This window comes from Megalobrama amblycephala, linkage group LG13, assembly GCF_018812025.1.
Source record: "Megalobrama amblycephala isolate DHTTF-2021 linkage group LG13, ASM1881202v1, whole genome shotgun sequence".
NCBI lineage: Eukaryota > Metazoa > Chordata > Actinopteri > Cypriniformes > Xenocyprididae > Megalobrama > Megalobrama amblycephala.
Window position 1 is genome coordinate 24,683,129 of NC_063056.1, and position 20,625 is coordinate 24,703,753.

The 20,625-nt window shown below is 39.1% G+C and overlaps 1 protein-coding gene across 2 annotated transcripts; it reads right to left on the reverse strand.

The window, feature by feature from the left end:
• Positions 1–396: 396 nt before the first annotated feature.
• Positions 397–19,926, reverse strand: stk40 (serine/threonine kinase 40). Of its 2 annotated transcripts, XM_048151746.1 has the most exons (12): positions 19,694–19,926; positions 18,636–18,668; positions 16,910–17,036; positions 16,459–16,544; positions 14,972–15,115; positions 13,419–13,643; positions 12,354–12,406; positions 7,952–8,067; positions 5,597–5,741; positions 4,741–4,860; positions 4,394–4,478; positions 397–3,862 (listed from the first exon to the last, which is right to left on the reverse strand). In XM_048151746.1, exons 2-12 carry the CDS (start codon positions 18,639–18,641, stop codon positions 3,644–3,646), a joined length of 1,326 nt encoding a protein of 441 aa, XP_048007703.1. In that variant the 5' UTR covers positions 18,642–18,668; positions 19,694–19,926; the 3' UTR covers positions 397–3,643. The 2 variants fall into 2 exon arrangements, with proteins under 2 accessions (XP_048007703.1, XP_048007704.1); XM_048151747.1 differs by lacking the exon at positions 18,636–18,668 and having other exon boundaries at positions 19,694–19,925.
• Between the last annotated feature and the right edge of the window lie 699 nt (positions 19,927–20,625).

Below are 20,625 nucleotides of genomic sequence, written 5' to 3' on the forward strand. Positions count from 1 at the left end.
ACACAGTTACATTTTAAGGGTTAGTCTGGATATTATAACAAACACTTTAGAACTCCTCTCAGTAATCACATCAGCCAAACAAATCAATTTAATTCAGTCAAGACAGTCTGAGAAGAAGTAATTTCATATGTCTACCACAAGAGGGCAGAACTGCATATAAAATGCAGTTGTGAGCTTTTTGCTCTCAGACTGTCAAAAAACATACTGAGAACTTCACCTAAAATAAGATATTGAGAAGGAATTAAAATGAATAAAAACTAAAAGTAATTATTTCAAATGGAACAAAGTCTAATACTGTTATTACTAAAGAGATGCATTGTTAAAAAAAAAAAAAGATTTAAATGCACACCAAAATCATAAATAAAAACATTTACACTTCAACTACAGAGACAAAGATTTTCCATATCAAATTTTATTGCTGACATGCATGTAGAGATTTTGATGAAGTACAAAAATATGTCTTTTATACAAATTTGTTTTTCATCTCTGTACAATTACCCAGTTTTTTTTCTTTGACACCATTCTAACCAAGCAGCTTACAACATCAAACGTTCAGGCTTTTGACAAGTTTCATCATGTTTTGTTTAACATCAGATTTAGATTTTCCAGTTTTAGTAAAAGATGCAAAAAAGTAACAACTCTAAAGAGAAATCTCCCAATTTATGAAACATCTGCACAAAGTGGCCCAAAAAAAAAAGAAAAGAAATTCTAAGTCAAACTTAATGTTCAGTATCTTCCCTTGCACTGTCTTCGTAGTCATCATTTGCAAAACACCCACATCCACTCCAATTTCTGCTGCATCTTGTGGCACGTCTTGCTAATTAGAATCATGCACTAATTGCTTTTAAACTGTATACAGAGCTCAACAAAGTACACTTCTCATGCTGCAGACAGAATTTGGACATCACAAAACTGTCTATGCAAGGGGGGTGGGGAGCACTGTTTGCAGTCACTTAGGTAAGGGGCATATTAAACAGAAATATTTACTAAATTTCTTTAATCTAGGATTTTGGTACAGACTAAACAACCACATCAACAGCAGTCATATTGCAACCATACAGATTTGCTATGATATAATGGCTTTTGTGAGAACTCTACGTGGACCTAGGATATAGCCTTGAGGCACTCCTTTTTGTATCTAAGGAAAGGACTTTGATTTGTTCACAAATAGTTCCTCTCCATCAAGTCACACATATTATCCACTACAATACTGCTTTATAACCAAATATATTCACATTGAGGTGGGAAAAACTAATGCTTTCAAAGGTGGCCTGTGTGGAAACATTGGTGCGATTCTTCAAAATAATAATACCCTGTACTGGGTTTTGCACTACTGACGCCCATTCGCCATTACGATGTCTTTCACACTGGCCAGAGTGCGGTATCATCCTTACCTCGCAAGATAAACTCTACATCGATTCTACATGTCATGCTAATGTGCACATTGACTTAAAATAGAGCTATGCAAAGTCAGTCTCCTAATTAGTGTAGCTTAATATACCGACAGGATTGTTGCAATAATTATTCAAAAAAAAAAAAAAAGAAAGAAAGGAAAGAGTCAATAAGACAAAACCTTCACTGAAGATAGAAGGAAAAAAAACGTGAGAGATCACAGCAATGCTTTCGAGTGATATATGATCTCTACATTTACTATGGCAGATTAATTAAAACAGCAAATAAATTAAAAGGAAAACAGAAAAGGTATTAAAGTACTACCAGGCTGTATGTCTTTGAGAGAGGAAATTAAAGTGGAGATTAAAAAGGACAAGCCAAGCTGCTAGTCATGAGCTCAGAGACCTACAGTACTGAATGACCTTTTCATCTATAATGACATGAGTGGAGCCAGACATAAAGGCATTGCAAACTAAGCCACAGGTCCATGCAAGCCAACCGCCTAGTATACTAAGATATATTCTAGCATCAAAAGTACATATTCACTGCTCATTGTTGAATTGAGAATCTGTCGATAATCTAAGGCAAGATATCCCACAGTTATGCTTTATACAATGGGGTAGCTTAAATGGGATTGGAAAAGTCAAATGAGATTAAGAATCCGTTTCCTTGCAATATTCTCACAAAAGAAACGGATTAAGAGGAGTGAGTTTGATGGCATTTCCTTCCTGATGAGCTTGAAATATTTAATAACCATACATGGAAATGAGGGGTAGGTGAGGGAATAAAATTAAAAAACAAAACAGTCCCCTATGCAACGGGTTTCTTTGTATCACTGTGGCCAAAAACGTTCCCTAGCGGCGGCCAATCCTCGATCCCTGAGCTGCAGCTGAAATCTGTGTGGGGAACGAAAGCACCGGAGATAGAGGACATGGCAGAAGATGCACTTTGATGGCTTGTTGGCATGCTATCAGAGGGTGAGCGCTCTAGACGGAGGGACACAAAAGGAAAGGAGGGTTTAAGGGCTGTGCTTATGGGGCTTATCTTGGCTTAGACTTCCGCATGACTGCCGGCTCAGCCGCCCTGCTTCCTGACAGTTTCATCCCATCACCAGCTGTCCCATACCTCATCTTTTTCCAAGCACAACCCCGCAACGAGTCCCTGTGTGATACACACCAAAATCCATGACAGTACCACCAAGCTCAGCTTTTAAATGTCCGTTGTAGTGGCATATCACATGATTAAATGCACATTTCTGTTTACGATTGGGCGAATGCACAGGAAATGGTAGCCTTGAGCTTTCTGCTGCCTTCTGACCGGACGAAAGCAAGAGGGGAGAGTAACGTACCATATCGGCCGGTTTGGATGCCAAGTTAAGCTTTTGGTTGTACGCATCCAGAGACAGATGCTAGCTGCCAACAGAAACCCAATCAAATAGAGGAACGAGAAACATGCGCTGCTATGATTTCAGTAATATGAGGTTATTAGCTTTCTAACTTGTGATACTTAACATCTTCAATGGCAAAAAAAGAGAATAATCTTACTTAAAATGCTACCGTTTTTGTAGGAGAGGATGGAAAAAGCTTATTTAGATTGAGGAAAAACCAATCACTGGTTTTGACACAGAATAGTTACACAACCACAATGCTAATGCTCTTGAGCCTGTGCTTGTCTCCCCCTCAACATAAGGAGTCCTGCTTTCATTAGAACGGAGAGCATTGTTAAAAACTGACCAAGAAAGAAGGAAATAAAGAGATAGAAAAATGGTAAGAGGTAGATTTGCAGTCATAGATACAGATGGGAGCGGAACAGACAAACTGGTTGAGGGGAACAGAACGAAAGGGTTGATCGTGTGATCCGAGGCGTTTCTGTAGAAAGTGCTGGGGGAGAGGTGGGTGGGGAGGGGTGGTTGTGTGTGATCTGCTACATGATTCTGTTGGGGTATTGCTGAAAATGTGTGTGTGTGTGTGTGTGTGTGTGTGTCAGATTTGGGCAAGGATTGGCATGGTGGAGGTGGTGTTGGTGGTCAGAGTCTCATTAGACCTGTGTGCCACCCATAGGCAGAGTCTGTGTCCTGTGTCGATGAATGGAGCAACAGAGCACTGAGCTGTTCCTTGGCCCTTGTTTGTGTCTGCCAGACTCGTGCTGTGTGCTTACAAACACGCACACATACACTCTCACACGCAAATGTACATACAGGTGTGCGCCTAGTTCCGAGGCTCGCTCCATTCCCGGTGACAGAATGGCAGTGCTACTTCCGGAGGAAGCGCTGGGCCAGTATTGCGGCATCCAGAGGACTGATGGGCTGAGCGTCGTGGCCAAGGCGCCTCACCGGAGGCACGTTACCAAAATGCCTCTTGCTGAGGAAGTTCTTGGTCTCGTGGATAGTGTTCTTCTCTTCTGCCAACAAGAGCTGTTGCCTCATGTAGTTCTCAAATTCGTACTGAGACGACTCTTCTGTCACTTTCACCTGAGGATATATAATAAGAGCCAGTAAGAACCTCATCATAGTAATGCTGTTTAAAGAGTTTCTATTATTATCAATTCCAGCTTTATAAGCAAAGACAACTGCAAGCAAGCCACTGGTTGGCTGAAACACTGGCACTTTCTAAACAATGTCAGGTTGGCAGGATTATCAAGCAGAGCAAACCAAGGAATGGTGTGAGTTTAGTGCGAAACTATCAGTTTGTTTGACCAGTGGAAGAGTTTGTGTTCACTAAACCTGTTTGAAAATATGTATTTTACCATTTCATTCACTGCTACCAGAGGAACTATACATTTTGGCCCTTATTTATAAGACACAAGTAAAATCAGTTCATAAATAAATTATAAGTAATATGCAATTATAATATATAATCAGTTAAATTTTTTAGATTGTTTTAATATAATTTTATTTTATTTTAAATAATTTTAAGTCAACCTGTGGCCCTTGTTTCTCATAAAAAAAGGCCCTTCACCCATAAAATTCCATACACTTCTAAATCCCACGAGTGGTACTGACCTCCTGAAGATGTTCGGGGTGGTTAAGCTGATCGTCTATGTCTGGCACCACTTGTAGAGGGCCACTCAGCGAGGACACAGATTGCCTGTTTAAAGAAAAAAAAAAAATCTTTCAATGACAAATGGGAATTTTCAGATGTATAGCCAAGGGCCTTTAAATGCATCATTGAAAACTGCACTGGATTGCAAAAATGTGGTGAGACAACATTGCTGACCCAAGATGACATCACCCCATCACATGAATTCCTAAGAAGTTATGTGAACTCTGGGGGGGAAAAAAAAAAAAAAAAAAAAAAAAAAAACTTGGCTAAAATTAAAACTATAAAGCCGAGATCAGATGAGACGCACCAGGATGCGATGATGGCGCTCAAAGACTCGAGCACCTCGGTGGCAGTGAGTCTCTGCTGGGGGTCGAGCACCAGAAGCTTCCTGATCAAACACACCGTACTTTCTGATACCCGTCCATCCCTGCACAAAGACACAGGCACAAAGACACATCCATTAACATTTTCACAGCTTTCATTTAAAGAAATAGTTCACCAAAAATAAAAAAAGTTCCAAGTTCCAAACCTGTATGACTTCCTTCTATGGAACACAAATACATTTTTAACAATGTATTGGTGATTTCAAGGGTGCAAAAGAACCATAAAATGATCAAAAATTTGATACACTCATTATTGAGTGTAGTGTTGTCAAAAGTACAGACTTCGACACCAAGTCGCTTTGAGCGCTGTTGAGCGGATTCGTAAACACCTCTGATTGGCCATTGTGTTCACATGCTCATCAGATATGTCTGTGATTGGCTACAATGATCAACACCGGGAGCGTTTGAGAGTAGGCATCTATCAGCGGACTGGACGATTTACCTGTGTAACGCTTTATCTGTGTAAATTCTCGATAAAGAGCGTCACTGGTGTGTATTTACAACAAGTTTTTGAAGCGGTGATCATTGTAGCCAATCACATACAAATATGTTGAGCGCGTGAACACAATGGCCAATCAGAGGTGTTTATGAATCTGCTCAACAGCGCTCAAAGCATCACATTTTTTTTAAATTTCAGTACCGACTTGGTATTGAAGTACTTTTGACAACACTAATTGAGTGAACTATCCTTTTAAACAAGGGCAAACACAATATTTGCTAATTAACATGTTTAAACACATTTGATTTATATGAAAGCACAGAGATAATGGAGAGACTCACTCAGGGATGGAGTACTCTGCTGCTTTGATCTTGCGGAAGAGCTCTTGAGGTATACTGTCATAGAACGGGAACTGGCCATAGAGCATGGTGAACAGCACCACACCGAGCGCCCACATATCACTGGGTTTACCGCGGTATGGACGACCTACATGAAAACACAAAGTACAATTTCAGCAGGCAGCTCTACAACAGTTTGCTTGTTCAGTCAGACTGGAACTTTATCTTGGAACAGTAACAAATGCTACACAAGTACATAGATACGAATGCAAAAATATTTTGGTGCAGTATCAAATTTCAAGACTCATTTAGTCTGACAAGACAACTGAAAGGAACTTGTTTGGCAGGCAATGAACTAACTACCTTAAGAACATTAAATCATAACAAACCATTCTTTTCTCTTTTCTTTTTTTAATAAAGCAGAGCATATATATATATACACATCTTTATAGTCCCCCAAAACCTATTCACACTCACCATGCTGGTTTGTTTACCACCATAAATGGGCAACAGAACACAACAACATGCATGAACAGCACAAATGAGTCATGGGAACTTGTTTTAAAAGAGGGGTTAATTGGGTACATTTCTGTTTGGTAAACAGCTTGATTTGCATGCTATATTTTTCTGTAAGGTACACATTCTCTCTTTCTACTTTGACCCTACGCATGAGAAAGCGAAAGAGAGGTAGAGGAGAGAGAGAGAGTGAGCGATGGAAAAACAGTGAGAGGAAGAGAGAGAGAGAGAGATAGGGAGAGAGAGCAGGAAGAGTAGTTCCTCTCTGCATGACTCATTGTGATGACTCACTGAAGCAGCTCTCCCTTTGTTCTGCTGTCATATTTGGCTGATTTACTCCCAGTTTCTTTGTCATTTTACTGTGAATGGAGACCACAAACAAGAGCTCGACTGCACCTCTATTTAACATGCATGCTCGGAATGCACCATCTAACCAGAGCCTACATCCACAGAGATCTCGGAAAAACCCCGAAAACACATGAAAGACAGTTTTGGAAAGGTCGGTTGTCGGATATTTTTGCTAGTGCATCAACGAAATGAAAAAGATTCGAAAGCAGAGATTTTTTAACTTTTCATATAAATAGTGCTCTGTACTCGCAGTTCATGGGACATAAACGTACACAGTACACACATTTTTTCTTAAAATAGTAATTTTAAGAATGTTTAACTGACATTGAATTAATTATACATGTACTTAATTATAAATGACGCTTCATTTATTTTTTCACTAAGCTGATGCAGTCTTTGAATTAGGCAAAAAACTAAGTATCTCAGGAGGCAACCCTCCTTTCGGAATAGACAGAAGCCTGTGATGCTTTAATGCACAGGCTTTTGAAACCATATGAATATGTTTACATACTTTGTAAATTTCATTGCAAATTTGCTATGCAATGTAAAGAACCAGAGAGATTAATATAATTACATTTCATTTTAATTGTACTTGATACATTTTATTGTGGGAGGGACAATGAGATATTTAGCTGAAATGTTTCTAGTTTCTATTTTAAGCTTTTTTGGCTTGAAAGTAACTTCCATTTTTTTCCACAACAATTTAGGATGATACAACATTTGACTTGCTGAAGACTCTTGAATATTTTATATTATAAGCTAAATATAAAATATAAGCTGAACAATTGACAGCATCTGTAACACAGTTGTTTTTTTACCTCCAAAAACAATATTGACTAGCCACTTTTAAGATTGTGAAAAACAATAAAAATGTGCTGACAGTTATGTACTTACAATGAAGCTGCACGTTGAAAACGCACAACACTCCACAGACATCCACCATACGTATTTCTGTACACGTGTTTTTAGAAACTAAAAATTTTATATAAAAAACTCCAAATATTTCCTCTTTTGACTACTTAAATGTACCTATACCTATAAACATACATATACCTCATTTGACTACATAAATGTTTGACACACAAGATAAACAGCGAGTCCCATGTACTGAAATTATATCACTTGAGTGAGCTTCAGTTCCACACAAAGAGATTGTTTGGAAAGATAAACCTTGTGATATGACCGCTGTTAATTTTATCCGCTGTGCTGCCGAGATCTGCCCGAGGCCATGACAACAAGCTTAAAGGAAGAGTTTGGTATCGAGTCGTTGATGAGCTAACAGGTCATGTCTTGCGGCACACAACACAAATAATGACTTTAATAAATGTAACTATTGCTCATCTATGCTGACGGTTTGTGACTGCTGTCCTGATTAGGGCCGTGTAGGTGGTTGGGTTTATGAGTTTTGATTACAGTGGTGACATGGAGGGTGAGTCATGTGAGTCACACACATAAACACACACACACGCTCAAGCAGAGAAGCTGGATTCTCACCACTTAGGACATCTGGGCTGATGTAGGCCGGACTGCCTCGCTGGTCCTTTAACAGATCTTCCTCACTCACCAAATGCTTGCCAAGGCAAAAGTTTGTGATGGTGATCCGATGGGTCCTGCAACACACAAACACCGATGACGTCAAAAAACATCCATGAATTCCCGCATAAAGTTGCTCTGTTTATTAACAAGACAGCTTGTGAAATCTATATGTGTCTATGTAAACAAGTCCAGGACATAATTTACCACAAAATCAAAAGTGAAAAAAGAAAATTAGAAATTTTAAGCTTCATTGCACCGTAACATTTTCATTACATGACAACTTATTTTGTACTAAAGAAAAGGCATAAATTCTAAATGCTAAAATATTAAATTAATTTGAATTTTGGATTGCGATTCAAATATATTTAAGTTTTTAGATTCACCCTCAAAGAGCCCCTCCGAAATCCTCTATTCAATTCATTTCTGTTGTCTGGATTAGTGTGGAATAAACACATATACATAAACACACACATTTTACACTATATTACGCTTATCAAAACGAAACTCTAACTGTTGTTAGGTGAGTCGTGTTTGTATCTGTGCAAACATGCCTCTGATATTTTTGTCTATGTCATTAAATCTAATCTGTGGCAGGGAGCCATTCTGCCTTTCCAGAAAGCAGAACCTAACATGACAGAACACACCGTGACTGCACTTGACAAACAAGTGAGTCACCTGTGGCTTCTCACAAGCTCAGGGATGACTAATCTTTGTACCTCAGAGAGGAAAGAACAGCACTTTTTCAGTGACAGGCATGCAATGAAAACAAGCACACCAACATACACAGAGACTCTTTCATGTAAAAAATGCATTCACATTTACAATGAGCAAAACTAACGCATCAGCTGACAGAGCTGAACTGAGGGACCTCCAATGTGAGAATTCACACAGTCAACAGCTGTAATCTCCCTTCAATCAAAAAAAAAAAAACCCTCTAAAAAAAACATCTACATCTCTCAGCTACATCCTCTTTTCCCATGCTTCCCCAGTTACGCTCTCACTTTCACACCCTGAAAGTGACTGTCACACTTACGCCTAACAGTTACAAACAGGCTTGTTTCAGAAGCGTTGTTTTTCCCAGAATTTCTTACTGGTTTAAGGCTGATTACTATCTTCATTTAAAAAGGAGGGTCATGATTAAATTAGATTATAAGTGAAAACAGAGGCTAAATTAGTCACAATGGACTATATGGGGAAAAATGCTATACGTTCTACACAGCATCTGTACCAGTTAGTTTTCAGTATACTTTTAATGGTGTATAAATAGTCAATTTAAATAACTAAAACAAATCAACAGTATTTTTATGAACTGGATCCACTAAGATCCAGTTAGCTCACACTCTTTGACAATTTGTGCGTTTTAAAGCATTTGAACACATAAAATAGTTTGTGTTGCACGGAGACGACTGTCGTTTTTGCATGGCAATTTCTCGTGTTGTCAATATTTTCAAATGACCTGCTCCTAAATGCCACAAATTGGTTGTCTTACATGTCGTTCTTTACATGCAGCATCTAATTCCTGCTAGTTTCAATTTTCATAAAAGTTTTAGCCTAAATGGAAGCTTTTATCTGGTTTCATCATGACTGTTTTAACTGCTTTGGTTCCCGAAAGAAAAAAAAAAGTCAGCAAGTGTTTCTCCTCAGGACATTCTCATTGCTCATTCTCCTCTTCCTGCTCAAGTGAAGAGACCAGAAGCCTCCCGGTCTCTCAGTGCTACTAAAATTAGCCCCTGTTGATGGGAAAAGTTAAATGGTTTAAGCGCAAGAGGAAGTCTCGATGTTGAAATCCGGTCAGAGCTGCCTCTGCTGGGTGAGGTTAATGTGGGATTTTGATGCAATTGTTTGGTATTGGAGTTCCTTTGCTTGGGCAATCTGTGCTGTAAGAGGAACAAAGCTAATAGTGAAAGCAAATGTGCAGATCAGGCAATTTGTTCACTTTTATAGAGTCTTGATGGTGACAGCCATATGGTGCTCCCTGAAGAGCAGAGTGTGTAAGCTGTGAAGGAGTGAAAAAGAGGTACGAAATGATGGCAACAAATGCTTGTGAAATGTGAAAGAAGCTTCTGCACTACATGGCAGTTATTGACAAAATGCTAATAATAAACAAAGCCTTCCCAGGTTGATTCTGGAGAGATGCAGAAAGCTCCACAGATATTACATGTCAGAACCAGATTCAGTAGTCATTTTTGAAGGCCCAAGTATCATGTCATGGACCACTTATGACTAATACTGAGTACTTTCCATTCCACCCAAATCCAACAGTCTGCCGGCTGGGCAGGGTCACACAGACAGTAGGATCAGAAGGGTATTTAGAGAGTGAAAAAGCGAGAGAGGGGGGAGAGAGAGAGAGAGAGAGGTCTGCCAGCGTTACATGAGTGTGACTCAGCTCTGAGCTATGAATCCTTTGGCAGAGGGCTGTATTATCTCCAGCTGGGACACAGTGTTCTGCTCTCTTGCTGAACTGAAGCAGACAGACCAGACTGCTCGGTTTCATCACCATAGGGTCCAGTGACGAGTGTGCATACGTGTGGATGTTTTCTTGTGCCGTTCAGCAATGCAATACTGGTCGTTTTAATTGACACCCATGGAAAAGGCTTAAAATGCTTGACTCAACAATGGCACATGCAAGATACTAAGACGAGAAAAATAAGGAAATAAAAAAAAACACCAGGCATAAATGAAAACTCACGTGTTACTCAATGTTCTTATTTCATAACTTCCCAACTCTTTTGAGAATATTTATAATTGCATCTTGGTAGTTTTAAAAAAAAAGCCATTTTATTTTGGCATTGATAAGGTTTTCTTGAAGGTGTTTTTGAAAGAAGTCTCTTATGCTCACCAAATCTGCATTTATTTGATCAAAAACAGTAAAAACAGTAATATTTTGAAATATTATTACAATTAAAAATTTTAAAATGGAATTTATTCCTGTGTGGCAAAACTGAATTTTTAGCAGCCATTAGTCCAATCTTAAGTGTATTTGAGGAAACCATGATCCATTTTTTTTAACAACATAAAAAGTCTTTACGGCCACTTTTGATCAATTTAATGCATCTTTGCTTATTTCTTTAAAAAAATATATATATATTTTTTTATTTTAAAAAAATAAAAACTTTTGAAAGGTAGTGTAAGGGTGTACTCACACTAGGCACGGTTGCCTTGTACCGTGCCCTGGCCGGAGCATGCTTGCGTCATTTATGATGCAACTTTTTGTTTTGAAGAAAACCGGAAGAAAAGCACTTGTGCTAATAGACTGAAGAGATTTTTCATTTATCCCACGCAGCGATTTTCACTTGATTGTGCTGCACGTATCAAAAGAATATTATGGAGACAGCTGACATTGATGGAGGAATTTGCAGCTTTACTCACCAACTACAATTCCTGTTTATCAATAAAGTGAGAACCAGACCTGCTATAAACCTAAATATACTCGATTTAAATTAATTTAAAAGTGCACTGTCCAAGTAGTAATAGAAGATGTTTGCTGTCGTAATGATGACAATATTGCACACAAATGTAGAAGCTGTTCTATGCTCCAGCGTTGTTAGCAATTACACTATATGCACACCGAGCCCAACTGAACCATTTCAAGAGGGCCAGGGATGGTTAAATTAACCGTTTGAGCGATCACACTAGTCAAATGAACCAGACTTTGCCCGTAAAGAGACAAGGGAGAGGAGAAGATGAAAGAAACTAGCCCTACTTCTCCTCTCTCTACAAATGCCACTGAGCTTATATGGTGTGACGGGTTTCGTAATTAGACAAGCTGGGCACTTATGTGACCAAGCTACAATATGCGACAACTCGGTGGCGAGCAGCACATGCTGGCAAATGTGACAGGCAGAACTGAGGATTTTCAATTAGTCAGTAACTCTCTTGTTCCTCAGGACATTTGAAATGGCAGAGACAACAGAACTGTGTTTAGAAGCCTTCCCTTTCTACACGCACGGCAGAAAACACACATGCACACGGCACATATGGTGTTTGGAGAGGGTCTTTATGGATGAGGGATTGGGAATTCCACTAAACCGATCTGATTCACAATGCTTGCCGACCTCAGATGCCTTCAAGCCAGCATGTGCGGTTTTACCCCCCCTTCCCTGGCTCCATCACCCTCTCCTTTTTTCCAGGGAATGAACCAGGGGCACGTTCCACGCCTGTTCGTTTTAACTGGGATAGATTCCCGCTGCTCCCTCCCCTCCCTCTTCAGCCTGTGGGGATGAATCACACTCTCACTAAGAGCTCAAGAGGAGACGGGTCAATGAGGCCAGACGGTGCTCCATGAAACCCCAACAGAGAGCTGAGCGCACAGAAAACTCCACTAGCACAGCAGGTAAAAGGAAGAGGAAAGACATCTTACCTTTTATTAAGCACCATGTTTCCAAGCTTCAAGTCTCTATGCACGATGTTCTTCTAAAACGGTAAGAACAGTGTACGGTTACAACATATACCTGAAGATGTGGGCTACACTTTGGAGAGCATGCAAACTGACAAATCACCATAGCAGTATATTACAGAAAATTGACATGCATCATCCACCACATTAACTTAGGTGTCTCACATATTAAAATCAACATAAAATGGCACATGCAATCATTTTACTTCTGCAAAATGACAAGCTTCCCAAAAAATACATTTATACATTTTATCCATTGGAAACCATAGTTTAAAAAAAAAAAAAAAAAAAAAAAAAAACAGTAGCAAAATAATAAAAATATAGTTAAAAATAAAAATAAAATAAACTGAATCCAATGTGACTGGCATTGCAATCAAATTATAACTAGTGCTGTCAATCGATTAAAAAAAAAATTAACTAATTAATCGCACATTTTTTTCTGTAATTAATTGTGAAAAAAAAAACTAATTTAAGTTAACTTAAAACAATCTTCACACAAACCCATTATAATAAATGTCATATTTACCTGCGGCCTTCCTACCTGTCTAACAGGAAATATAAAGATATTGTCAAAGTTGTCAAACACGTTACAGTCTTCACTGCATAAATGACCAATTAAATAGATTAATCCTTGTTAAAGCTACAATTTTCTCTGTTACCTTGTTATTTGATTAACATTAATGACAGACATCACAGCAACTGGTTTATTGGGCTGGTGTCACTTTAAGACCTACCCCTGCTGAATATGATGCGGATCTGATAACCATTTCATTTTCTCACAACTCTTTAAGTTCATTTAAGATGTTATTTAACTAATTTAAGACTGCTCTTATATGGATACTCGACAAAATGGGCATCGCATGCGTTAACGCTCTAATTTTGACAGCACTAGTTATAACTAATAATGAAACTAAAAATCATTTTTGCCAATTGAAAAAGCTGGGGATCCGATGAAAAACAAACGAAAAATAGAAATGGTCAATTTTGATATATTATTGGCTTTAAAACCAGTTCACCGTGGCAGCTCACCTTATGTAACGCCTCCACTACTCTCACCACATCATAGAAGATAACGATGGCCTCGCGCTCGCTCAATCGCTTCTCTTTGATGACATAATGCTGCAGGTTGATGAGGTCGGCAGTCTTGTCGCTGAAGTCGTGGGCACAGAGGCAGTCGAGCACCAGACAGATTCGTCTCTTCATCTTCCGCACTTTGTTGGCCTCCATGTCCTCGACAATCTCACAGGAGCGGTCCTGAGATGGAGAAAGAGATAATGCGTTATAAAAGTTTTGCACAGACAATAATTGCAGGGACAGCATAAAAGACTTTACCTCAGCCAACCCAGCAGTGCATTTAACAGTGTCTAACAAAGAAAATGGATACATAACCACACCATTAAGCTTTTGAATGGAGCGGAGAAGAAAATATAGTGTTTCAAGTACAAGATGACGCTAATGGACCGGTGGTACAAAAAAGGAAAGCAGTGATTCTCCTGTATGACTCGCCATGTGCAACAGCTTGAATGATGAAAGCCCTCCTTCGGTCACCTGAGACCGGGGTCAAACGAGGGCCACAAATCGATCGGCAGTGTGGTTTGTGTTTGCAATGACTGCGCCTCCGAACACAAGAGGCGATCCATAATTAACTGGCCCACTCTAGAGACAAGCTATAATAAACCAATCAATACTGCAAGCTTCAATGAATGGCCCTGACAGCACAGTACGGCTTGTTCTGCAGACAATTTCCACCGGGGAAGAAAGGAGAGGTCTATGATATAGTTAAAAAGCCGACGCAAAAGAGGGAGGGGGAAAAAAAAAGAGAAAGTAAGTGGTGAGTCACTGCAAGCACTTTGTGATGAAAATGAAAACAACTGAAGGAACAAATTAAGTTGTGAGACAGAGGACGTAGAGAAGGGGGAGGGAATCTTTAAGCGTCTCAAATCGACTCAATTTTGATTCAAAGAGTCACAGCCAGATTCCAAAACAAGTTGATGCATTTCAAATTTTAAAAGACAAATCTTCGGTGAGTCAAGGCAGACTGTGTACTCTCATCCAACAATAGAAATAGAACAAAAAAGAAATAGAATAGAATAAATATAAATAAATAGAATAGAGATCAAATAGAAGAGATGGCTTGGCTCTGAAAAAAATGAAATGCACCATTAGAGAAAAACAGTAAATTTTGTGATTAATCAGCATGTTTTCTGTGGATGAATGATAAATTTTCAATTATGTGATGCATTTTGTCCTGTGTAAATGTAGGGCCGATGGCTGACAGACATCACAATGTTTGAGCCGGCATCGTGATGTTTCCCTGTGGACATCGTCTGATGCCAATTTGGTAGACATCGCCCAACCCTATCTAAATGCATGATGCTAAATTTTGCTCTTTTTTTCATAACAATGAATAATTTATAATTAATAAATACTATTTGTGTAGCTCCAAGCAGAACCATTGTGCATCAGTGAATCACTTTTCCCCACTCCTGATGTACAAGATGCCAAACAATTCCAGCAACTGCACAAATAATGCATCTTGATAGACATTAAAACTTGTAATGACACATTCTACACATTCTTACCTGGAAGAGGCCGTGATGGTGTACCACTCCTTCTTGGTTGGAGAGCAGTGACAGTAAAGAATACTCTGTATGCAGGAGCATTTTGCCTTGCCTTTCTTCCTGTGTCTCTCCCGCCGTGTCCCCACGTTCTTCCAGGGTCAGAATCTACAACAAAGGTCAAAGGTAAGAAGACACCACGCCACTAGATCCTGTTCTAAACCTTCCTGGGGGTTTCTTATCTTCAATGCGATGGAATACTAAGCTATCAACCATCTTGAGGCAATACAGAGGGTCCATTAAATGCTTTATCTACAGAGTGGTCAAAGATAAGTCCCTACCATGTCCTTCAACACATCTGGACAACGATCTGAGAGACGCTAGACTCAGGGGCAAGGAAGAGTAGGGTCAAAAAGGTCAGACTCCAGGTTGACAAGCACCTTTCATTCAAGCCCATAACAGGCTGGTCCATAAACAAAAAGATCTGATGGTCATCTCTGAACCAGAGGTGGTCATGAATTGGACGGGATTGTAGAGATTTGTTGAAGCAGGTCAAAGGTTCATGCAAACAGTTGGACACACAGGGGCTTTTGTGTTCAGAAGCAGTCTCACTTCCCTGGTCAGAACATGTTTGAATCACATGGGAGGGTTTTTGTGAGGTGATACAGAATGAGACAGTTTACATCTGGTATTAAAAGCCATTTTTGTTGAGCCGATCCCCAATACATATGTAAACAGGGATGAACATGTTTGTAGGGCTGAAAAAAATATATATATTTTTACCTCACTAATCAAGAAGTCTGATGGATTCTTCACTAAATGAACTTACTGAATCTAGAAAAGCTACTGAATAAACATTACATTTTATATATACATACAAGACACAGTTTAAAAATGTAGGGTCAGAATTTTGTTTTTTTTATTAGCAAAGCAATAAATTGATCAAAAGTGGCAACAAAAACACTGAATACCAATAAATGCTGTTTTATCTTTCTATTCATCAAAATGTCCTGAAAAGTTTATTGCCACAAAAATATTAAGCAACTGTTTTCAACATTGATAATAAAAAAAATGTTCATTGAGCACCAAATCACCATATCAGAATGATTTCTGAAGGATCATGTGACACTGTAGTAAGGGCTGCTAAAAATGTTGCCATTACAGGAATAAAATTAGATTCTCAAAACAAATTAAAACACAAGAGTTATTTTAAATTGTGCTTATATTTCATAACATTACAGTTTTCACTGCATTTTAAATAAATATATGCAGCCAAGGAAAAAAACAAAAATCTTACCGACACAAAACTTTTGAACTTGAATCAGAAAATCTGTATCGATACCCTGCACTGATGTTTTTTGACCGTATTTCTCAACCAATTTCTCCACTTAATGCAACCCGATCACAAATAGTCACAAGAGATGAATTTGGGACCAGATATAAATGGTGTACTGTCACGCCTGACCACTTGATGTTAATACCATGTAAACAAGGCCTAAAAGAGTACTTACTTTTAGCTGGTAGAAATCATCCGTCCCATCTTTTCTGGCTAGACACTGCACTATACTCTGCACAGGAGAGTTTCCCAGCCGTGGGCCTGTAGAGATGGGGAGGGATAGAGAAAAGGAGTGTGAACAGATGCAAAAGGTACAGTCAGTGTAGAGAACAGCAATTTCCTTTGAAGCCAATCATAAACACTCTTATCACAGTGCCCTGCACTACCACGTCACACTGCTATTTCCAACTGTGACGGGTGCATTTCAAAGGCAAGACTGCAGTGTGATAGTGACATACAGGGAAAGACCTGAGGATTCAGAAGTGAAGCAGTCAATCCAAAACATTCCTGCAATTCTTTTCAAACAGAGGCCTCCGAACGGAGTCTATACCCCCTCCTCTTGCTTGCATAGAAACACAAAAAGACAGGGCTAGGCTAGTATTGAAGATTCACCCTTGGTGGCTTACCTAAAACAAAGGGACCGGCTCTCTTAGCATTGTTGCCAGATATCCCAGGACAAAGGAGCTTGCTGGGTCTGCCGGATGATTCCCCGGCCCCTCGTTCCGAAGCACGGCGTTTGGACATTCTGCAGATCTGAAAAAGCCAAAAACATTAAGACGGCATCAATACGATAAAATCGATAAGACAACCTTACATGCAACCGTGGCTTCTTGACTATAAACAAAACTCCAAGCGCACCCAAACAATGTAACCCTAGGACACTCATTCATTGCATTCTTGCCTTGAGGGACAATAGCCAATCCAATGAGGTCTTAAAGTACAGTGCCAAAAAAGCATGAGTTATAAAGAGGGCAAATAACAGGTGGGGGAAGGAAATCTAGCAAAAGCCATGCCCTCCCCGATGCCTCAAAACAGTCAGACACCATTAACAGCTCTGCCCCTGTATGAATGATCCATCAGATCCACATGCATTTGCATGAGCAAAGATTAGCAGCAGGTGTGAACCGTTGATGTGACTTCCGTGATAGACAATAGAAGCCCATTCACAAATGGTGCCACAGACCCATCCTCAAGCTCAAATTAACTAAAATAACCCTGAATCTTGAACTCATGTTTTCCCCCTTTCACTATTTGTAATCCTTCCATTCCTTATCTGCATGGGTTTATCTGCAAATCTCTGTGGCGTAATCTAGATTTTACAAGATTTTCATACTGACCGGTATGTAACAGGAAACGTTTCGAAAGCAAAAATGTTCAGATATCACGATGAAGTGCAATAATTATGGTCAAATATTTATGTTAAAGACTTATTGATTTCATAGGAGGCCTGCTTGTTTTGTTGGATAAAGGGTTCTTGTATAATCTGACAATTGTATCGGTGGTTCTACAGACAGATATAGTGTGATTCATACAAACCCTGAGGTTTGCACTGGTAGCAATTTGTCAGAAATATGAAATGCTGCTGTTTGACACCAATGGTAGCGTGACACACGCAGCCTCCAGACATCATATCACGATGCAAAGGGGGGTGGGGGAGCGCATTTAGCATCGCGGGCAGTTCTGCGCCCCTTGAGTTCTTCAAAATCAATCTCAACTCAGTTTAAATTAAAGGACAATACAGAGACTGGGCATGAAATCCCAGTAATAAAATATCAATCGTTGTGCTCTAATAGCGAATATATGCAAAGCAGAGCTAAAAAGGCACCCGGATTTTGAATTCAGAGTTACACCAGACAGTTGTGATTCACATTTAAGCTATAAGCTTGGTTGAATTGTAATTTTGAATGAAACAGACATTCAAATGTAATTCTGCAACAGATCACACAGCTTGTCTCGAGGACGTAGGAGGGGGTACAGTTGGCTGTTATAGCAGATCATTTTACACGTTTGCAGCTTTTTGTCTTTCTGGACCCAGACTGTTGACAATGTGACAGACGGGGGTGAGAGACGTGATTTCTTTCTCATCAACCCTTTTATTATGCATTATTGGAGATTTGACATCTTAAAAACACCAAGACTGTGTCTGGCACAGCCAAGACTGAAAATCTGACCTGCAACCTGAAAGAAAAAGAATTAATCTATGGGTTGGTATTAAACCATCTGCAATCATTTTAGGCCATGCCAAACACGAATGCGCTGCCACTAAGATGCACATATGCATACAGACACACAATATTGAATCCATGTCAACACTAGTAAATGAAATTCTCAGGAAGTATGTCTTTTACTCACCCTCATGTTGTTTCAAACCTGGATGACGATCTTCTGTGGAACAAAAAAAAGGAGACACTAGACAGTCTCAGCCAGTATTCACTTTCATTGAATGGAAAAAAACGTAATGAAAATGAATGGTGACCGAGTTTGTCAGTGCCTAATATTCAGCTCAACATCTCCTTTTGTGTTCCACTGAAGAAATAAAAAAAATCATATGTTTGGAACAACATGATGGTGAGTAAATGAATGAATCTTCTTTTTAGATGAACTATGCCTTTTAACAACAACATGCAGATGATGAAACCATGCTATATGAAAGATTACTCATACTGCATTGCAATGAATGGATAGAGTGTGGTCATCTTATGGCATTATGCACACATCACAGTCATTTGAGAAGTGAAATATCATCCCTGCATGATTTAAACGCTCTGATCCTCTGTAGCAGAACATTTTAATATTTTATTAGATCTAAATATACTAGCTGTCACTGCATGCAAACTTGAGAACCTGGCAACCTTCGAGCACTGGCTGGCAGCTTGACGCAACCCGTATCAGATGCGCGTTTTGCACACGTTTTGTTTGATATTTGGATGTCTAAGATTTGTGGTGTGTAAAAACAAGTGACTAATGTTTCCATTTATAGTTAGACAACAGCAGAGGGAATAGAGACAGGAGCACTGCAGTGTGATCACAACAGAGTACACGGCGTACACTGACGAACGCTGTCAACCAGCTACAAGAAACATAATAACAATAATCACTAGTATACATGACTTAAATAAGTGTGTATAAGGAAACAAAGCTCGTGCACTTATTAAAAGAACGAGCCTATTTGACTCGTCTTAGCATTTGCAAGCGAAACTTAAATAGAAAGCTTATTTTCTATTTGCATTCTTGCTTGTATAGTCTATACCTCAAAATATTTAAACCGACGACAATTTAACCGTTGCAAAAGCATGTTAGTCTGAATTTCAAGACAGAAATAAACACCACAAAGCCAGTGAGTTCACCGTGTCCCTTTAACAGCCTGTGAAAATCTCCTCAGCCGACCGACGGGCCATTTAACAACTTACCAAAACCGCCGAGGGAATCCTCTGTCGTAGACTAATTTTCACTCATTTCTGGCCGATTAAACGTTCAGCAGGGACGCACCGACATTTACACTCCACCACAAAGCGGTTTGTTTCAAGCGAACTGGAGAAATTTCACGATTACCGACAGAGGTTTTGAGGGAAAAGCCTTCTTAGGACAACTGATCACATCTTTCCATAGCAGCACCACCTGACAACGGAAATGACGCACATGCTGTGAGTGACAGAGCGTCGCGGCCAATAGAAAATGTTCTTTGGAGTTCCCGCCCCCTTTACGTGCGTTCTTGAGATTGGCATTCTTCGCTTGGTGTGGAATGAAAAACGTACACACTATGTAAATGAGCAGTAGAGTACTACTGCATAACTCCAGTCAAGTTTTGATAAATGTGCGGTTTTGTGGAATAAAATAATAATTTGATGTATTACGATGGAAATCCGTCGCCATATACAAGGAATGAAGTCGGCCTAATTAAAACTCACTCATTACTAACGAAATAGACACTTATTCTTGAACAAAACAAGTTACAAAACTGACAATGTTTATGCATGTAAGAAATTATTTTGGATTAATATGAACATAATCCAGAACGTGCAAACTCTTCCATTCCTCACGTTTGTTTTTATTTGTATTCACTTATATTTACAAAAAATAAACATCATTATCAGACATAGCACAGGAATGCTTCTATAAAATATTCATGTGTAGGCCAATTAATATCTAAATTTAGTTATATGAACTGCAGACAGGTGGTTATAAAGGTTATGAGTCATACCATTATTTTGCTGAAATAAAGAATATTCAATTCAATTCACATTTATTTGTATAACGCTTTTCACAATACATATCGTTTCAAAGCAGCTTTACAGAGAATGCATGTCAACATTACAATTTAGAGAATATCAATAAAATATAA